This window comes from Vombatus ursinus, unplaced genomic scaffold, assembly GCF_900497805.2.
Source record: "Vombatus ursinus unplaced genomic scaffold, bare-nosed wombat genome assembly UNPS02014794.1, whole genome shotgun sequence".
Taxonomy (NCBI): domain Eukaryota; kingdom Metazoa; phylum Chordata; class Mammalia; order Diprotodontia; family Vombatidae; genus Vombatus; species Vombatus ursinus.
The window spans coordinates 16,310,448-16,328,699 of NW_020954572.1; the positions used below are offsets into that span (position 1 = coordinate 16,310,448).

Here is an 18,252-nt window from a genome sequence, read left to right on the forward strand (position 1 = left end):
TGTTTTATGCATTCTGTTCAGTGGTTTTACGCAGCCACTCAGTGTAGCTGCTATCTGTCCAGTCAGTCAGTAAACGTTTGATAAATACGTTTGTACCAGGTATTGTGCCTAGTGCTGTCCCTCAAAGGTAGTTTTTACTAAGTGGTATTAGGGGAGAAAAGATGCTTCATTTTCACACACATGAAAGAGATTTCATTTTCACATGTCGTGAACCATGATGTGTATGATAATGCCTAATGATGCTGAAATTTTTTTTCCAGCAGAGTTGATTCTCATGACTCCACTTCTGAAACACTTGACTGTAAGTCAGTTAGTTGGAAGGTTGGAGTCAAGTTTTACACATAGTCTGAGAAATAGCTAGTGACTCCCTTTTACAACTTAAAATTTTTTTTTTTACAAGGCACTATTTTACCAAAAGAGGTCATAGAATTTTCTCAAATATTTTATTTTGATATACGAGAAGGGCTTTCTAAGAGGGTTTTAACATCTTCCTGATCTGAGAAAAAACATGAATTTCGATGACTTAAGCTATCTAATACTCCTATGAGTCTACTCTGTTTCTGAATGTGAGAGTTGAGTAATGATTTACTATTGAAAGTTCTCACATACATATTGATAGCTCCCAGATTGTCTTTATAAGGATTAGCCTACACAACATATCACACCCATAGTTTCCCACCTACAGTGAATTGAAGAAGATGCATTTTCTCCATCCTTCTCTGAGACCTAGCTTGGTCTTCCATTGTTCATTTGCATTTTTATTGTTCTTTCCATTTTCTTTGTAGTCATTGTGAGTATAGTTCCTGGTTCTGGTAACTTCCTCCTGCACCAGTTCTTATAAATCTAACTATATTTCTCTAAATTCGTCTTATCCATGTTAATTATGTATCAAATCATATGTCTTCCCATAGTTGGGATTGAACTCAGAAGGCATTATCTATTTGAATCCTTCTCTCACCAAATTTCTATGTTCACATTATGAAGAAATTGAAATGAATTTTATAGTATCTCTTGTATTTTCTAAGTTTTTTCTCCATTATGATGGATAATTTATCTTAATTCATCCCATCTGTGTCTCTTATTGCACAGTAATGTCTCATTATATTCACGTAGTCATTTATCAGTCAAAGTCCACCTACTGTATTTCTAGTTCTTTATTACCACAAAAGTGCTGCCATGATTATCTTATAACATATGGGACCTTGTAACATGGGATGAAAATTGTGTTTTTAATCTCCTTGGAGTTATATATATGCTTAGCAGTGGGAACTCTGGGTCAAAGACATTTTAGTCAGTTGTGTTTTTTTTTTTTTTTAAAGCATAATCCCAAATTACTTTCCAGGATTATTAGATGGATTTATAGCTCTACCAACAATGTATCAGTATGCTTTTCTTCCCAACCTCTCTAGCGTTGACTATTCCCATATGTTACAATATTTACCAGTTTGCTAAAACCTCAGATTTATTTGAATTTGCATTTATCTTTATTATTGATTTAGAGCAGTTTTTCTAATAGTTGTTGATAGTTCACAATTCTTTTGAGAATTATTTGTTCATATCCTTTGACCTTTGGGAAATGGCTCTTGGTCTATTTTTTGTTGATTTTGTATACTTTTTATCAGACCTTTATCAGCAATTCCTAATTCAGAAATTTTTCAGAAATACTCTGAGTAGAAATAGGATTTTACAAGGCAAACTGTTTTTGAAACTCCAGTTTTGAATGTAAAAAGCTGTTAGTGTACCCCCAAAAAATAACCACCCAAGTCCCTGGCCATAAAGTTAAACTGATCCATTGGGACTGAACTTAGAAGGGTGTATCTCTTTGAATCCTTCTCTCACCAGTTTTCTGTGTATATTGAAATTATGAGATAAAATAGAGTATTTTTTACACTATCTTTTGTATTATCTGAGTGTCTTCATTGTCAAGGATAATTGAAAGTTTGCAACACAGTTTGTTTTTTTTCTTTTAGTATCTCTTTTTTTTGTTAATTTATTTTGATTTATCAACAAGTCACTTCCATAAGCTTTTGAGTTTTAAATTTATCTCCCCTCCCTCCCCAAGATTGCTCGCAATCTGATATAGGCTATACATACACATTTCTATTAAACATTTTCACATTAGTGATGCAACACAGTTTGTATGTGTGTGTACTTAGGACTGAGACTTGGGAAGTTCTTCACAAATGCTTAGTTATTCTGTTCATCTAAATTGGGGATTAGAGGAGCTGGTGAACGTTATCAACAGCATAGGCAGTGATTCAAAATACAGTTCTGAAGAAGGGGCACAATTGGTGGGGGAATCTTTGCATTAGTTATCTTTGGTAAGGGTGTGATATCAAAGTGTCCTGCATTCTTCATTTTTGTTTCATTATATGATAGGGCCAAATGAAAAATTACTACAAAAATAAGGCCAAGAGCAATTGCCCAATGGATCAGAAGAAACAGTTCTCAGAATTACAGACTTAACATTCATATGAAAGACTGCTCCAAATCACTAATAAGATAAATGCAAATAAAGACAACTGAGAGTTAGCATAGGAGGCCACTCCCCCCACCACCACCTTGGGGCAGACCATTATGGTAGGGTGCAGTGAATAAGAGCTCCTAGAGCTGAAGTCAGGAAGACTTGAGTTTAAATCTGACCTCAAGACACTAGCTATGTGACCCTGTTTGCCTCAGTTTCCTTATCTGTAAAATGAGCTGAAGAAGGAAAATGGCAGACCATTCTAGTATCAATCAGTCAAGCATATGTGCAAGTTTCCCTCCCTTCATTCCCAGTGCCTTCATTACAAAGGTGAGAGACAATAGGTATATGGTATCAAATATTATACCGTTAGACCCTATTGTTTTGCTGAACTGTTTTAATTTTTGTTCCAAGGGAAAACTTGCTAGTTTGGAGAAAGGGATACATTTTCAAATGAATGTGATGAAAACAAGGCATCAATTAAAATATTAAAGACCAAAATCCAGCTTTAACCAAAATGAAGGGGCCTGAAAATTTTATAAAGTGAGTCACTGGGTGGTACACATGGAATTAATCTTCCTAGTTAGTCCTTTTTTTTTTTTTTAAAGAGTAAATTTCAAAATATCCTATATACTAGTTGTCAGGCTAATATAATATAGTATTAAATAGTTTATAAAATTCATTTTTCCCTATGTTAAGAGGTATTGCTGTATGACATAACATCTATTAGAAGATGTTGCCATATGTATATAGGCAAAATAGTTCCCTTGAACTTTGCGGTTTAAGGAATTTATGTTTTGTAGATGAGAAAGAGGAATGGACAGAATCCCATCTAGAATGAACATTTATTCGCAGTAGGGCCATACATTTGAACAAGCATTTATAAATACCTCCTGTATAATAAGGCACCATGTTAGGAGTGGGGCTACAAAGTCAAAATAAAAGTCAGTCCTTGCTTTAAAAGAGCCTATCCTCCACATTCAGAGCTTTAATTACAATCTTATTAGAACCTTGCACAGTTTAATCTTTCTAGCTTGCTAATCTTGGTTATTGGTTATTGACTTATTCAATCTTTTTTTTTCTTCGTCTTAAGGCGGATATATTGCAAATAGTCTAGCAATCATGACAGATGCACTTCACATGTTAACTGACCTCAGCGCCATCATACTTACTTTGTTAGCTTTGTGGCTTTCAGCAAAATCACCAACCAAAAGATTCACCTTTGGATTTCATCGTTTAGGTAGGTGAATTAGGGTTGCTATTGGTTTATCAGAGTCTATAGCATAATTTGATTAACTGTAGCCCGACTAACCCAGATTCTTCAATGAAATTTTAAAGAAATGTTCTTATGAGGGGTATACTGATAAAAGATATTTTTGTTGTTTTTACAAAAGCAGCTTCCTGGGTATGTCATGAAGTCTATAAATCTAACTAAATCTTTTATATCTTCTCCATCTACAGAGATTGTTATTTTTCGTAGTGATCCTGAACATGACAGAATCTGATTATCAAAGAAAGTTTTGGTTATGTTCAGCATACCCTACTTACTAAGTGGGGAAGGTATACTCATACATTTTAAAATTTCAGGATGGGGTCAGACAGATTTTCAGTTAAAACCTCAGTGCATCAAAACACTCTGTTCCCTACCATTCTGGTTAGACACTTTTTTTTTTTTAAACTATAATGTGATACAAATGAGTTTCTGATGAGTCATTAAAACCTTAGAAGATTTTGAACTCTAAGCATCTCTGTACAGGAAGGACTTTGTAAATCTTAAAAAATGTATAATGTCAGTATAAAAGTATCTTCTGTAAGCACATACTGCAAGTATGGCACTTCTGACCACTAACTTCTTTTGAAAATGAAAATCATACTTCTATTTTATACTGTAGACTTAATTCTCTTTAAAAGATGAAGTTTACTTATGGTGAAAGTGAAGCATACTTGTGATCCTTTCTTATTCCCTTTATTTAATTAGTGTGTTACAGTTTATAATTGTTTATAAAATACATAAAATTAAAATCAATAGATGCTAATTACACAGGAGAAACAACATGAACAAATGGTGTGGGTGCAAAACTAGGGAGGGAGGAGTTGCCAATTAAATTAAATTAATACCTTCAGTAGCTGCCTTAAAAGCTGTAATTACCATCTTTTAGTTCAGTTTGATAGAAATACTGCTTCATGGAGCTAATATGACAGTCCCTCTTTTCTTTGTGCTAATCTCTTCTGACCATCTGGATCCACACGGGCTTTATCATGTAGTATACCAGATTGTGACTTGAAATTTTACCTGGCTGACCCGATAGCTATTTAAGGTTAGGTAGAAGAGTGGCTTCCTTATCCTCTTGCTTGCTCACTCAGCACACTTTTGCAGTTGAGATCTGAAGATTTCAGCCTTTTATATGGCTTATTAAGCCACTGCATTATGGAAGTTGGAGATAGCATTACTGACAGGAACCCCAACTTTCAACAACTTGCAATATATGCCTATTTAATCAAGGTGCATCTAAAAAAAGGTTTTTAAAATTTTTTTTTAATGTATTAGAAAAAGAAAACATGAGAAACTTAAGGTGATAAATTGTGTGGAATAACGATGTATAATCATATACTGTCATACTTCTTAATCAACTGGATTGGTCTGGGCAATGTAGTCATTCAGATCTTTATGTAATCTAAGATTAAAAAATGAGCAAGTGAAGTCCAAGAGGGCTTTGGGACTCGGGGCAACTCGCACCTGCTGAGGAGGTAGGCCAGGAGGATTAGAGAATGTAACGTGAAAGTTTCACAATCTTCCCTGCAGTCTTGGAGCCCTTCATGGTAGGAAAGGCTGATGGATGGTGTTTGAACCTCCTGTGCTCTTTTGGGAGGATTATCGGAGAAAGTTTGGCACTCCTATGAGAGCAGATTATCTTCAAATTGGTCTGGGAAGGAGGTGAGGTAGGGATCCTTTCCCTAGTGTGCATAACATCCGAAAGCTAACATCCAGAAAACCAGGGAAGGAAGATCTAGAGGATGTGTCCTCTGGAACTTCTCAATATTCTTTCTGTTGGCCTGTTACAATTTGACGTTTTCTTCAGGGGCAGAAAAAGAAAGAAAGAAAGAAAGAAAGAAATTGGCTCATCTAAAACAAGCTTGCCCTTCCATCAAATACTGTTAGATTTATCCTCTCCTTCTAACTAGGTGGAGTTGTACTAGAAGTCCTCAGACTTGAGACTATATCAGCTCTCCCACAAGCTAGCTATGTGGCCTTGGCAAATCACTTTTTAAATGTTTCCCCATTTGAAAAAGGATGGCTTTGGTCAGCAGAGAGCACCTTTCAGCCCTACAATTATGGTACTCCTACATGGGGAACATATGTCCCTATCATCTTGTGTGACCTTGAGAAAGACCTGGGTGTTTAAGCCCTGCCTGAGACACACTAGCTTTGTGTCCACGGGCAAATCACCTAACCTTTCAGTGACCTGGGAAACTCTCCAAGACTTACTTGAGTCGCTCATCGTCCAGCAGTAGTGGGAGAGAATTTTCACATCAGGCGTTCCCTCAACTGGTGTTCCTCATAGGCTGGGATTCCTCCAATAAATTCTTGGCTCCTTTGAAAGCCTTACAAGCCACAGCCCACTGTGGACTTCCAGAAGGAAAGAACACATTCCCAAATGGTTTCTCTAGGCTTCTATGTAGATTTGAAAAGATTATAGATGCCCACTTCTCCTTCAGAGGCAGTGATAAATCACCAGCCTAGAACATCCTATTTTTAAATATCAAAGAAATGCTTGGTTTGTACCTGCATGGTAGATTTCTCTTTCCAGATAGCATTTAGTGCCAGTATTATATGTGGAGGTAAAAGATCACAAATCTGACCAGTCCTACTATTGTGTCTTTGCAAGTTTCTCTGTAGTGTCAGGTGCTTCCTTTTCTTTAAAAGTGCAAAGTTAAGAAGGTGAATAAATAGAAGGTTGTTGGTGGGCGGAGTAGATAGAAGCAAAGAAGAGTCTGAAAATAAAGGCAAAGAGGAACAGTAAAAAAAAAAAAAATCCCATTTAAACAGAGGTCTAAGTTTTGGAGTGTAACCTCCATAGATTTGTCGTCTTTTTTGAGAAAATGATATAAAAGAAAGGAAATTGATTGAGGTAAAAGAGTCACATAGATTGGCGGTATGGATAAATTAAACTAGGAACAAAAGTGGAGATTTTCATTTTTTTTCTTTTAACAAAGTACCAGGGTTCAGTGAGTTTTCCCTAGGGATTCCTTCCTTGAGAGGTGAGAAGAGTGTGCTCTTATTCGTTACCTGCTTTGTGATAGCTAACATTTAGGTCATGCAAAATTATGTTTAAAAAAAGGTCCCAAAAGCTAAGCCCTTTAAATTAAAGTATTCAGAGTTTTTTGAAATGGGGAAAGGCAGATTAAGGGACTGCATAATACTACTTAAGGTCAAAATAGGACTCCTTTACATTGGAATCTGGTGCAATAAGTAGATACTATTACTTCTAAAATCAAGAAGACAGTTCAAGGGGCAGTTAGGTGGTGCAGTGGATAGAGCACCAGCCCTGGATTCAGGAGGACCTGAGTTCAAATCCAGCCTCAGACACATAACACTTACTAGCTCTGTGACCCTGGGCAAGTCACTTAACCCATTGCCTAGCCAAAAAAAAAAAAGTTCAAATCTCACCACGGACTCTTACATGTAACCTTCCCGAGCCTTAGTCTCTTCATCTGGAAAATGGGGCTAATAGCTCTTACCTCTCGAAGGATTGTTGTGAGGATCAGACAAGATGATATAAAGGACTTTGGAGATGAGGAATAGCCCATCCAGAGAAGCAGGAGATAACGTATAAAGTTGTGTGGTGAGTGGAGGATGCTTAAGATACTATCTAACACATAAATGGCTATAAGCAACGTGGCATATTGGGTGCAGAGCTGGTCCCGGAGCCAAAAAGATGGGGGTTCAAGCCTCACCCCTGAAATTAGCTGTGTCTCTGTATCTTTCTTTGCTAGCCTCAGCTCGTTCTGAGCTTTGACACTTTTGATAGTATTCAGTAGAGGAATATGCCAAGATTTTGCATTCAGCCTCCATTAACTGTCCTTGCTTCCATCTTTAATACGTGTCTTTCCTTTCTAATATCTAAATTGTTTGGTGAGTTCCTTGGATGTCTACATTAATCTCATTAGTCCAGTGGTCTCCATGGTGGGAGCTGTGACCTTTATCCCAAGAGGGATGTGGTCTGACCTCAAGTGGGGTGAGATCCGTCGGAGAGTGAGAAGATAGAGTAATCACAGGACTTGTCTCTGACACAGCGTCAACTGCCTTTATCTTCAGATACTGCTCCTCTCCACCCCTTCTCTGCATGGTGCAAAAGTTCAGCCTCTCCACTTCTTCCCTAGGGCACTTATAACCTACCCACTGCCCAGGCAAACTCAGCAGAAACTGCAGGGGCCAATAGGAAAATATCCTCCCCAGCTCTTGACTTCTGGGCTGCAGTAGATGCCCCTGGGAGGCAGGGCTGTAGAGCAGTGACCAGTGAGGAAAAGCCTGCCCTCTCCCCTTTTCATTTTGGGTAAAACAGAGTGAGTCACACAGGTGAGCAAGCACGGATGGGTTGTAGTATGCACAGCAGATCTTACTGTTCCGTCAGTCTTCAACACATCTATACCTCTGCCGCACTTCCCTGTTTTGGGGTCGAGGGCACCACCACCCTGCCAGTCCCCTAGGTTCTCGCTCTCTCATTGTCCTCTTCAATTCCTCATCTCCTGTGTCACCCCTCATGTCCAGTGAGTAGCCAAGTCTTCTCGATTCAGCCTGCGCACCATCTCTCTAGCATCCATCTGCCCCTTCTCTCCGCTCACTTAGCCATCACCAGTTGAATTCAGGTCCTCATCACTTTCCTCCTGCCCTGTTGCAATAGCCTCCTCGTTGGTCTTCCTGCCTCAGATCTCGAACCTCTCCATTCCTTCCTCCCAACAGCTACCAAGAAGATCATCTTTTAAAAAATTTCTCACCTTTTTTTATCACATTCTTTTTTAAAATTTCCATTTTGTAAAAGTTTTATAATGTACGTAATTACTAGAACAATTGTACACATATATAATTTATAAATAAATATTTGTTTTGGGGGTACTGTGTAAAAGCTTTTTGTTATGGGGGTACGCGATCCAAAACTTATGGATACTACTGCTTTAGATAGCCTCCCCCTTTTCCTGGAATTGTTTCTATTTTTTTTCCTTTTTCTTTTTTTTTTTCTGCTAGGCAGTGGGGTTAAGTGACTTGCCCAGGGTCACACAGCTAATAAGTGTCAAGTGTCTGAGACCAGATTTGAACTCAGGTCCTCCAGACTCCAGAGTTGAATTGTTTCTCTTTTTTACTTCAAAATTTTGAGGACTTTCCAACTCTTTGGGGCTGACTTCCTCCATAGAATTTCAGTTTATGTGATGCTACCTATGCTTTCACTGAACAACTTGAAATCTGTTCCTTCCAAATCTAGGGTGTGTCATACTATATATGCCTGGCTTTCCTCTCCTTAACACTTACAGACTCTAGGAGAAAAGAGTCACTTCTCTCCAAGGTTCTCATCATATCCACTCCAGTTACCAGTTCCTGTTTGTTGCTGAAAATCAAATTGGAAATAAAAATTTATTTTCATTGCTTCTCCTTTCTTTTGAATGAGGAAGTCAATGTTGAAGGCAAATCAGATAATTATTAGCTGATCTGCCTTTGGCATAGAGAGCACTTGATCAGGTGCCTGATTTGTATATCTAGCACTTAGCACAATGCCTGGCACATAGTAATTGAAGTTAGTCCCTCCTCATTACTAAATCATGCGAGGCTTGTGATCTGTTCCTCAGACTCACCTGTTTCCTCTTTTTCATTTGGTCTGTGCCGTGTACCCCGATGACCAGCATCATGGGGTGTTGTAGTGGGAAGAAAGCTGGATTTGGAGTCAGAGGACCTTAGTTGGATTCTTGCCTGTATACCTTCCCAGAGATCCATCCCATATGATAAATAGTATTTTTTAGAGAAGGAAAAAAAACAGCACAACTGTTCCATACGTTGGAAAAAATCCAAAATTACGTGCAATATGTAGCACCTGTGCATCTCCCACCTCCACAAAGAAGATAGGTTGGGAGTGTCTTCTCATGTCTCTTCATTCAAATCTTGCTTGATTCTTTATTTGTAATTTCCTTACATTTGCTTCTGTCCCTCTTTACTCAGATCCTCTCCATTGTTTCCTTCCTCTGATTTTTGCATTTCCTCATATGAAGATATATATACATATATTTAAAGTATAGGGTATGAGCATTGATAGCTTAAAACATTTAAACCTTTGGGATACTCTGTATTCAACCCTTCTGTAAATTCCTAAATAATTTTGTGTGTTGATCTTGGCCTGTAGCTGATAAGTAAGTTGTTTTTGGTGTTTTGTGTGTTGTTTTTTTTTTAAGTGTTTTTTCTAATGATATTTGGCACAGTTATAGTGGAAATAAATGAAAGAAATTGAAGAGTGACCACTCTTTGATGAAAATGCAGTGATTGCAAAGGTATAGATTTTCAGAATATGGGCATTTTTTTTTTAAGGCAGTCAGGGCTAAGTGACTTGCCCAGGGTCCCACAGCTAGTAAATGTCAAGTGTCTGAGGCCAGATTTGAACTCAGGTCCTCTTGACTCCAGGGTTGGTTCTCTATTCACTGTGCCACCTAGCTACCCCCAAATATGAGCATTTTATGTCCCTTAAAAGAGTTTTCTCAGCAGGTGCTATCCCCTGTCTTATTTTTTTTAATATATTTTTATTTCATTAAATATTTCCCAATTACATGTAAAAATTTTTAACATTTATTTTAAAAAATTTTGAGTTTCAAATTCTCTCTTTCTCTCTGCTACTCCACCCCTTGAGAAACCAAGCAGTATGATCTGTATGTGTGGCATACATGTGAAATTGTGCAAAACATTTCTATATCTAAACATTTGCAAAAGAAACACATATCACGAAAAATAAAGTAAATTTGAAAAATATGCTTCAGTCTGCACTCAGAGTTCATTAATTCTCTCTCTGGAGATCGATAGCATTTATCATCATGAGTCTTTTGGAATTGTCTTGGATCACTGCGTTGACAAGAGTAGCTAAGTCTTTCACAGTTGATCATTATTACAGTATATAATATTTTCCTGGTTCTACTCACTTTACTTTGCATCAGTTCATAGAAGTCTTCCCAGGTTTTTCTGAAAACATCTTACACATTGTTTCTTACAGCATAATAGTATTCCATCACAGTCATATACCACAACTTGTTGAGCCATTCCCCAGTTGATGAGCATCCTCTCACTTTCCAATTCTTTGCCACCATGAAAAGAGCTACTGTAAATATCTTTGTATACATAGGTCCTTTTCCCTTTTATTTGATCTCTTTGGGATATAGACCTAGTAATGGTATTGCTGGGTCAAAAGGATGTGCATAGTTTATAGCCCTTCGGGCATATTTCCAAGTGGTTCTCTAGAAGGGGTGGACTAGTTCACAGTTTCACCAACAATGCATTAGTGTACCTATTTTTCTGTATCTCCTCCAGCATTTTCTGAACATGACATTTTCTGTCATGTTAACCAATCTGATAGATATAACGTGGTAACTCAAAATTGTTTTAATTTTAATTTAATTAAATCAATTATTTAGAGCATTTTCTAATGTGACTATTGATAGCTTTGATTTCTTCTGAAAACTGCCTTTCATATCCTTTGACTATCAGTTAAGGAATGGCTCATATTTTTATAAATTTGTCTCAGTTCCCTATATATTTGAGAAATAAAGTCTTTATCAGAGAAACTTGTTATAAATATTCTTTCCCATTTTCTTATTTTCCTTCTAATTTTGGCTGCATTCGTTTTGTTTGTGCAAAAACTTTTAAAATTTCATGTAATCAAAAATCCATTTTACTACCTGTGATCGTCTCTGTCCCTTGTTTGGTCATAAACTCTTACCTTATCCATAGAGCTGACAAGTGAAATATTCCATACTCCCCTAATTTGCTTATGATATCACCCTTTATATCTAAATCATTTATCCATTTTGACCTTATCTTGGTATATGATGTAAGATGTTGATCTGTACCTAATTTCTTCCAAACTGCTTTACATTTTTTCCAGAAGTTTTTGTTGAACAGTGAGTTCTTGCCCTAAAAGCTTGGATTTTGGGGTTTATCAAATACTAGATTACTGTTGTCATTTATTTCTGAATATTGTATACCTAATCTATTCCACTGATCCACCACTCTAATCCTTAGCCAGTACTAGGTTGTTTTTGACAATTACTGCTTTGCAATATAGTTTGAAATCTGGCACTGTTTATCTCTTATTTCATATATTGGTCAACAAGCATTTTATTTTTATTTTTAGGCAGTTGGGGTTAATTTACTTGCCCAGGGTCACACAGCTAGTAAGTATCAAGTGCTTGGTCTGAGGTTGGATTTGAACTCAGGTCCTCCTGACTTCAGGGCCGGTGCTGTATCCAATGCACCACCTAGCTACCCCTGGAAGCATTTTTTAAGGACCTACTATGTCCTTGAAACTGTGCCAAGCACTAAGGATATAAAGGGAAAAAAAAAAACCAAAATGAGAAGGAAATCTTTTTTCTCAATTAGCTCACAGTCTAAGGGAGTAATAGCTAACATTTATGTAGTGCTTTAAGGTTTGGAGAGTGCTGTTACAAGCTCTGTTTCTATCCTCACAACAACCCTAAGAGGTAGGTGGTTTTATCTTCATTTTACAGATGAGAAAATTGAAGCATAGAAAAGTTAAGTGATTTGCCTCGAATCACACAACTAGTAAGCATCTGAGGCAAATTTGAACTCAAGTCTTTCTGAGTTCAAGTCTAAAGGAAAGAGAAGAAAGATAACCTTAACCTTAGGACACCCAGGCCAAAGGGCTGACAAAGGAGGAGGAGATGGTGAGCGTGTGCATAGGAGAGAACAGTGGCCAGGAGCTGTGGGGTGTTCCGGTAGAATGATGAGGGCTAAGAAGAGGTCATCAGGATTAGCAGTTACCTGAAGAATGAACCATTTCAGTCAGGTGAGGGAGTCGGAAGCTAAATTCAAGGGGTTAAGAACTGAATGGAGGAAGTGAGTATAGACCTTTCTGTCTGGGAGAGAAGCATTTAGGATGAGGGTATCATGAGGTCACTTGAAGGTTTCCTAAGGATGAGGGAGAATTTTTCATGTTTGTAGGAAGCTGGAAAGGAGCCTATAAGATAGTCAGAGATTGAAAATGAAGGCAAGATGGAGGAGGGGAGCTCATGAGAGGAGGGATGGGGCAAATTCCCAGAGGAAATAGGATCAAAGGCACAGGAAGATGGGTTGGCCTTGTCAAGGAGCATCACTTCTTCCTCTGCTACTGTAAAGAAGGAATACAGGAGATGAAGGAAGTCAGTAGAGGTGCCCTTGATTTTCTCCCCAAAGTCTTAAACCTGAGAGACAGCGATTAGGTGCTTGAGTTAAGAAGGAATTTAGAGAATTGACTGTGGAATGCGATGATCAGACATCAGTTGAGATTAGGCAACAGGAATTTCTAGTGGCCTACGGGACTTCATCCTGTGTTGCTGAGCCACATGGCAGTAGGAGCCAAGAAGGCTGACGATGGTACAGGTAATTCTTTGTACCACAGTTAAAAAGCCATTTGTATTGGAGTGAATACGTAGGAAAACAGTTCCCAAATGAGTCTGTTGGCAAAGTTTCCATTTGGCTAATATCCACCTGGTGCTTGTTGTGTGGGGGACAAAGTTGAATAAGACAGAATCCCTGTCCTCAAGGAACTTACAGTCCTGTAGAAAAGAGAAGACTTGTGTGACAAGTACTATAATCCAATTCAGAAAGAGTCAATGTCCTTGAGAGGTATGGACCCACAGAGAAAGGTCTCAGCAGATTGGGGTCAGTGGTGGCATGCCTCAAAGGACCTGCCGAGGCCCAGACTTCCAGCATGCAGTCCATAGACTAATTGTTGCCCACCTGAACCTGAGGTGAGACTTGGCCCCAGAGATATTTAGCAAAAACACCCTAATTAGCTAACACATACAGACTCCTAGATCAATTGTACCTAACTACTCACCAATTTGCCAATACTCATGTGTGTTATGGCGGTAGTTTTTTAGAGCAGCTAATAATTGTAATTAGTTACATAATTCAATTTGGCAAGAAATGGATTTCTCATCACGTGGCCACTATTTGAAAACCTTTTGGTTTCTCTTCATAATAAAGTTTAAATAAACTTTATTTGATAGGCAGGCGGGGAAGCCAGGAAACGTTTTGATCTGGGGAGTGATAAAATCAGAGCCTCTTCCAGGTAGGGCACTCCCTTCTACTTCTGGTTGGGATTCAACAGGCCAGGTGAAGTAATCGTGCCTGCATGCATACAGTACGTTGTCAGTGGCTGTTTGGTAGGCCCTCATTCTCAGCCTTTCCATTTCAGCATAGTGTCTCACATTTTGATCTCTGCTCTCCTCCCAGAAGGAGAGAGGGAGGGAATAAACATTTATTAAGCACCTACTAGGTGCCGGGTACTGTGCTAAGCACTGTACAGATATTCTGGTTGATCCTCACAGCGACCCATGAGATATGAGTGCTGTTATAATCCCATTTTACAGATGAGGCAGGCAGAAGTTAAGTGACTTACCCAGGATCACACAGCTAGTAAGTGTTTAATGATAAGTTTGAACTCAGCTCTTCCTGACTCTGGGCCCAGCACTCTACCCAATGTACCACCTAAATGTACCAAAGAGGGAGGACCCACACATCTGCTACCCCTCCTCACCAAACCCTCCTGACTTTATTACACAATTATGTGTAATGTTATATGTTCCATAATTATGTATAATATTAGTACCCAGGGTTGTCTAGAACCTGTTACTGTGTGAGGTGGCTAGCATCTGAAAGTACTTTCAGCTAACAGAAAAGTACTGCATAGTTGAGGTGTAATCAGTTGGAGCATTTGTAAAGTTGGAGTCAAGGCTTTGCATTATAACATCATCTGTATAGCACCCCATACACACCCCCCACCCAAATCAGGAAGCCTTGGTTCACTGTGGTTAGTTTTCCGATCATAGTCTCATAAACCAAAACCGTCTAATTCCACATGTCCTTATTTGTGTGCCTGTGAGAACTAAATTTTTTCAAATAGCAACTGGGTGTGTGTGTATGTTTATATCTTTTTGAATGTGCGTAAAAGGCATTTTAGCCCTGAATTCTGTGGATCTCTACAATTCTTCAGATCCATATCTTTTGCTGAGTGTTTTGTTGTTGTTTTGAAGGCGGCTGGGTAGGGAGTTGTTAAATGTTTGGTTTGTGTGCAGATCGAATGCACCTTAGCAGCAGTCTTTTGATTATAAAGATCCGTTTATATTCCAGTTATCTGTGTGTGAAAACACCCTAGATTCATTCTCTTGAATCCCTCCCCCAGCCCTGTAGTTTTGCCATGGATAAGTAATTTAACGACTACCAAATAATGTATAGAGCACAGTAGCAAAGCTTTTTAGGATTACTATGATAAGAAGCTTGCCAACATTTCCATTAAAAACATCTCTTTCAAGACTTTTTAATTATGTAGTAAAATTTCCCTTCAGATTGAAACATGACCTTTCAGGCTTATTTAAGAACTAATGGGGGTAATATTAAACTCAACAGCTCTCTCCTGAGTTTTACATTATGAAACTCACTTGGGTCTCCTAGAAAATGAAAAATGGTACTCTTCAGTCTGGCTTTATGTGTTCCTTTTATCTTAGTAATCCTAATTGTAGATTATGTGACCTGGGGCCGAACCAGAGCTGGAATGAAAGTACTGAGCAGGTCATAATTTGACTGTTGATTGAAAACATTTTTCTTCTTAAAACTTAAAAAAAAATCCACACATTTTCATTGGGATTTATCTACCCTGCATAGATAAATTCATCCACTTTACTGTATTTATAGTACTTTCATGTTAAGCTTAGTATTAAAATATAAAGAAACAGTCATCACTTTTGGCAAAGCTGAATTTCTTCTTACACCTTTAAAAAAAATCTTCACTTAGTAGCAAGTATCTAATCTTGAATATGAGTCTCGGTTTCTGGAATATATTATTCATGTTATCTTTTAAAGTATTTCTTTGGAATCTGTCAGTACGACGTTTGGGGGTTTCAGCAGATGATTTATTTTAGAATAAAAACTCTAGAGCAACAGTATCTCTGCATTCTCATTCCAGAAAATGAAACTGTGGGGCATACGTGATTTCCTTAATAATTCATGAAGACGGAACATGGCTGCTATAGCAGCATCTCCTGAGTTACCTCATAATAAAACTAGGAATCCTTAGCAATCAGAGTCATTCTAAATCTTTACCTCAGACATGCAGCGTGCATGGTGTGGTTGAAAGAGCCCAGGATTCAGGACCTGGGTTTGCCAGACACACCTCCAACATTTGCTATGGAACTACATGATCAAGTCACTTTATCTCATCTGTAAAATGGGGATGATACTTTCAGGACCTACTTCAAAGGATTATTGTGAGGAAATCACTTGGTAAATCTCACAGCACTATATGAATGTGAGTTTTCAGCAGCAGCAGCCCTTGTGCTACTTAATTATGATGTTTAGAGCCAAGGTGGGGAGGGCTGCTTTTAGCCTGAGGCAATAGACTTTTAGTGAATGGGCTCTCTTAGAATAAAAAGATAGCGTTCTCCCTTGACATGGAGTCCATATACTATTGAAAACTTTGGCAAGGCTAATTTAGGAGCAGGAACCAAGATTTCCCAATTTTAGAGTGTGTGTGGAGGGTTTTTGTTTTGGGGGGTTTTTTCCCCCCACTTTATTATTTATTTATTTATTTTGGCTAGTCAATGGGGTTAAGTGACTTGCCCAGGGTCACACAGCTAGTAAGTGTCTAAGGCCGGTTTTGAACTCGGGTCCTACTTACTCTCAGGCTGGTGCTCTATCCACTGCGCCACCTAGCTGCCCCCACTTTATTATTTTGATTTGATTTTCTTTTCCTTTATTTTGGTTTTGTTGTTGTTCAGTCCAATCGAAACCCCTTTGGGGGTTTGGATTAGTTTTCTAAAAATTCATAATACAGTAAACATTGTAAGGCATTTTGAATAACTGATTTTGAATTTCCATAATTTGATTACCAGAGTATGAAATAATATTTATGTTAATGAAGCTCCATACACTTAAACTTTTGTTAATTGTCATAGCAAATATTTTCATTAAACACATTTAAGAAAAGAGCCGTCGACCATTTGTTCTGGTAGCAAACTTGGTATGAAATTCCATTTTTGACACTTGAGAAATTATATAAAGTTCTGCTTTCTCATCAGTTTTTTTTATTTCATATGAGATGAAAACATCTCTTATGTTTTCTTATCTGTAAGATGGGTATGTTAAAATAATGATAATCACTAGGGCAGCTAGGTGGAGCAGTGGATAGAACTTTGGCCTTGGAGTTAGGAGGACCTGAGTTCAAATGTGACCTCAGACACTTGATACTTACTAGCTTTGTGACCCTGGGCAAGTCACTTAACCCTGATTGCCTCAGCAAAAAAGGAGAAAAAAAGATAATCAGGCACACTCTCACTCACTCTCTGTCTCTGTCTCTCTCCCTCCCCTCCCCCCAGGCAGTGTGCTAAGTGCTTTATACTTAATATCTCATTTGATCCTCACAATACCCCTAGGAAGTGGGTGCTATGATGAGCCCCATTTTACAAATGGGGGAACTGAGGCAATCAGAGGTTGAGTGTTCACCAGGATCCCATGACCAGTAAGTGTAAGTGAGGCCGGATTTGAACACAAGTCTTCCTGACTCCAGGCCCAGTGCTCCGTTCACTGTGCTTTCTAGCTGCTCCTGCTAGAATCATAGAATTTTAGATTGGGAAAAAGCTTTATGGATCATCAGCTGTGCAAGGTGAGACTGTTCTTATGGAAAGGCAGTAATAATGTTTGTCAGGCCTGTCAACTTGAGAACATTAAGAAAGAAATGGTAACTATAAAGCATATATGTTTTGGGGAAACACACCCATACCAGTAAAGAATGAACACATTGAAAACGACCTCTGGACTGAGCCCTGTGCTGGGTCAGACCAGTGATCCATCCCAGCCCCAACCAGGGCTTTGTGGAAACCAGATGGTTTCTAGAAGGGTGCGGCTGCCTCCGTGATGCCGTAATAGTTGCACATCCTACTGTTTTAGAGCAGGAAGGAGCCATATAGACTCGTTAGGATAGCGTAGTGGAAACTGGAATTCCTGGGTCTTTCCAGTTCATTGCAATCTTGACTATACCACCGAAAAGGTTCGAGTCTTTGATAGCCCTTTGACAACTTTGTCATTCTACGTATTTGTTTTGTGCCACTTTATATAATTATACTACAGATCTATATCAATAATAACCACAATAGCTACCATTTTTGTAACTCTGTACAAAGATTGTCTCATTTGATCCTAGCAACAAACCTGGGAGGTGGGTGCTATTATTATTCTAATTTTACCAATGAGGAAACCAAGGCAGAGAGCTTAAGTGACTTAGGGAGGGTCACACAGCAAGTCAGTGTCTTCCTGACTCCAGGTTGAACGCTTTTTCCCCTGTACTGCCACACTATCTGCTTGAATGTTAGCTCCTTGTAGGCAGGAACTGGTTTGTTGTTGTTTTACTTTGTTTTTGGCTTTCTATATCTAATCCTTAGTGCAGAACCTCGCACATAGTTTGAATAGAAAAAATTGATCACATGCCCTGGGAGTATCTTTGATGGCAAAGCAGCATTTCTTTCTTTTTCTTTTTTTTTTTTTTGGT

General features: G+C 38.4%; 1 protein-coding gene across 3 annotated transcripts in view; it reads left to right on the top strand.

Annotated features, from left to right (window-relative positions):
• The window catches only part of SLC30A4 (solute carrier family 30 member 4), a 37,288-nt gene that overhangs the window by 2,167 nt on the left and 16,869 nt on the right, over positions 1-18,252 (top strand). For 2 of the 3 annotated variants that reach the window (XM_027870164.1, XM_027870165.1), the window contains exon 3: positions 3,558-3,704. The exons of the other annotated variant lie outside the window; for it this stretch is intronic. In XM_027870164.1, the coding sequence (XP_027725965.1) occupies positions 3,558-3,704 (147 nt within the window). The remainder of the gene's footprint in view (positions 1-3,557; positions 3,705-18,252) is intronic. 3 annotated transcript variants of the gene reach the window in all.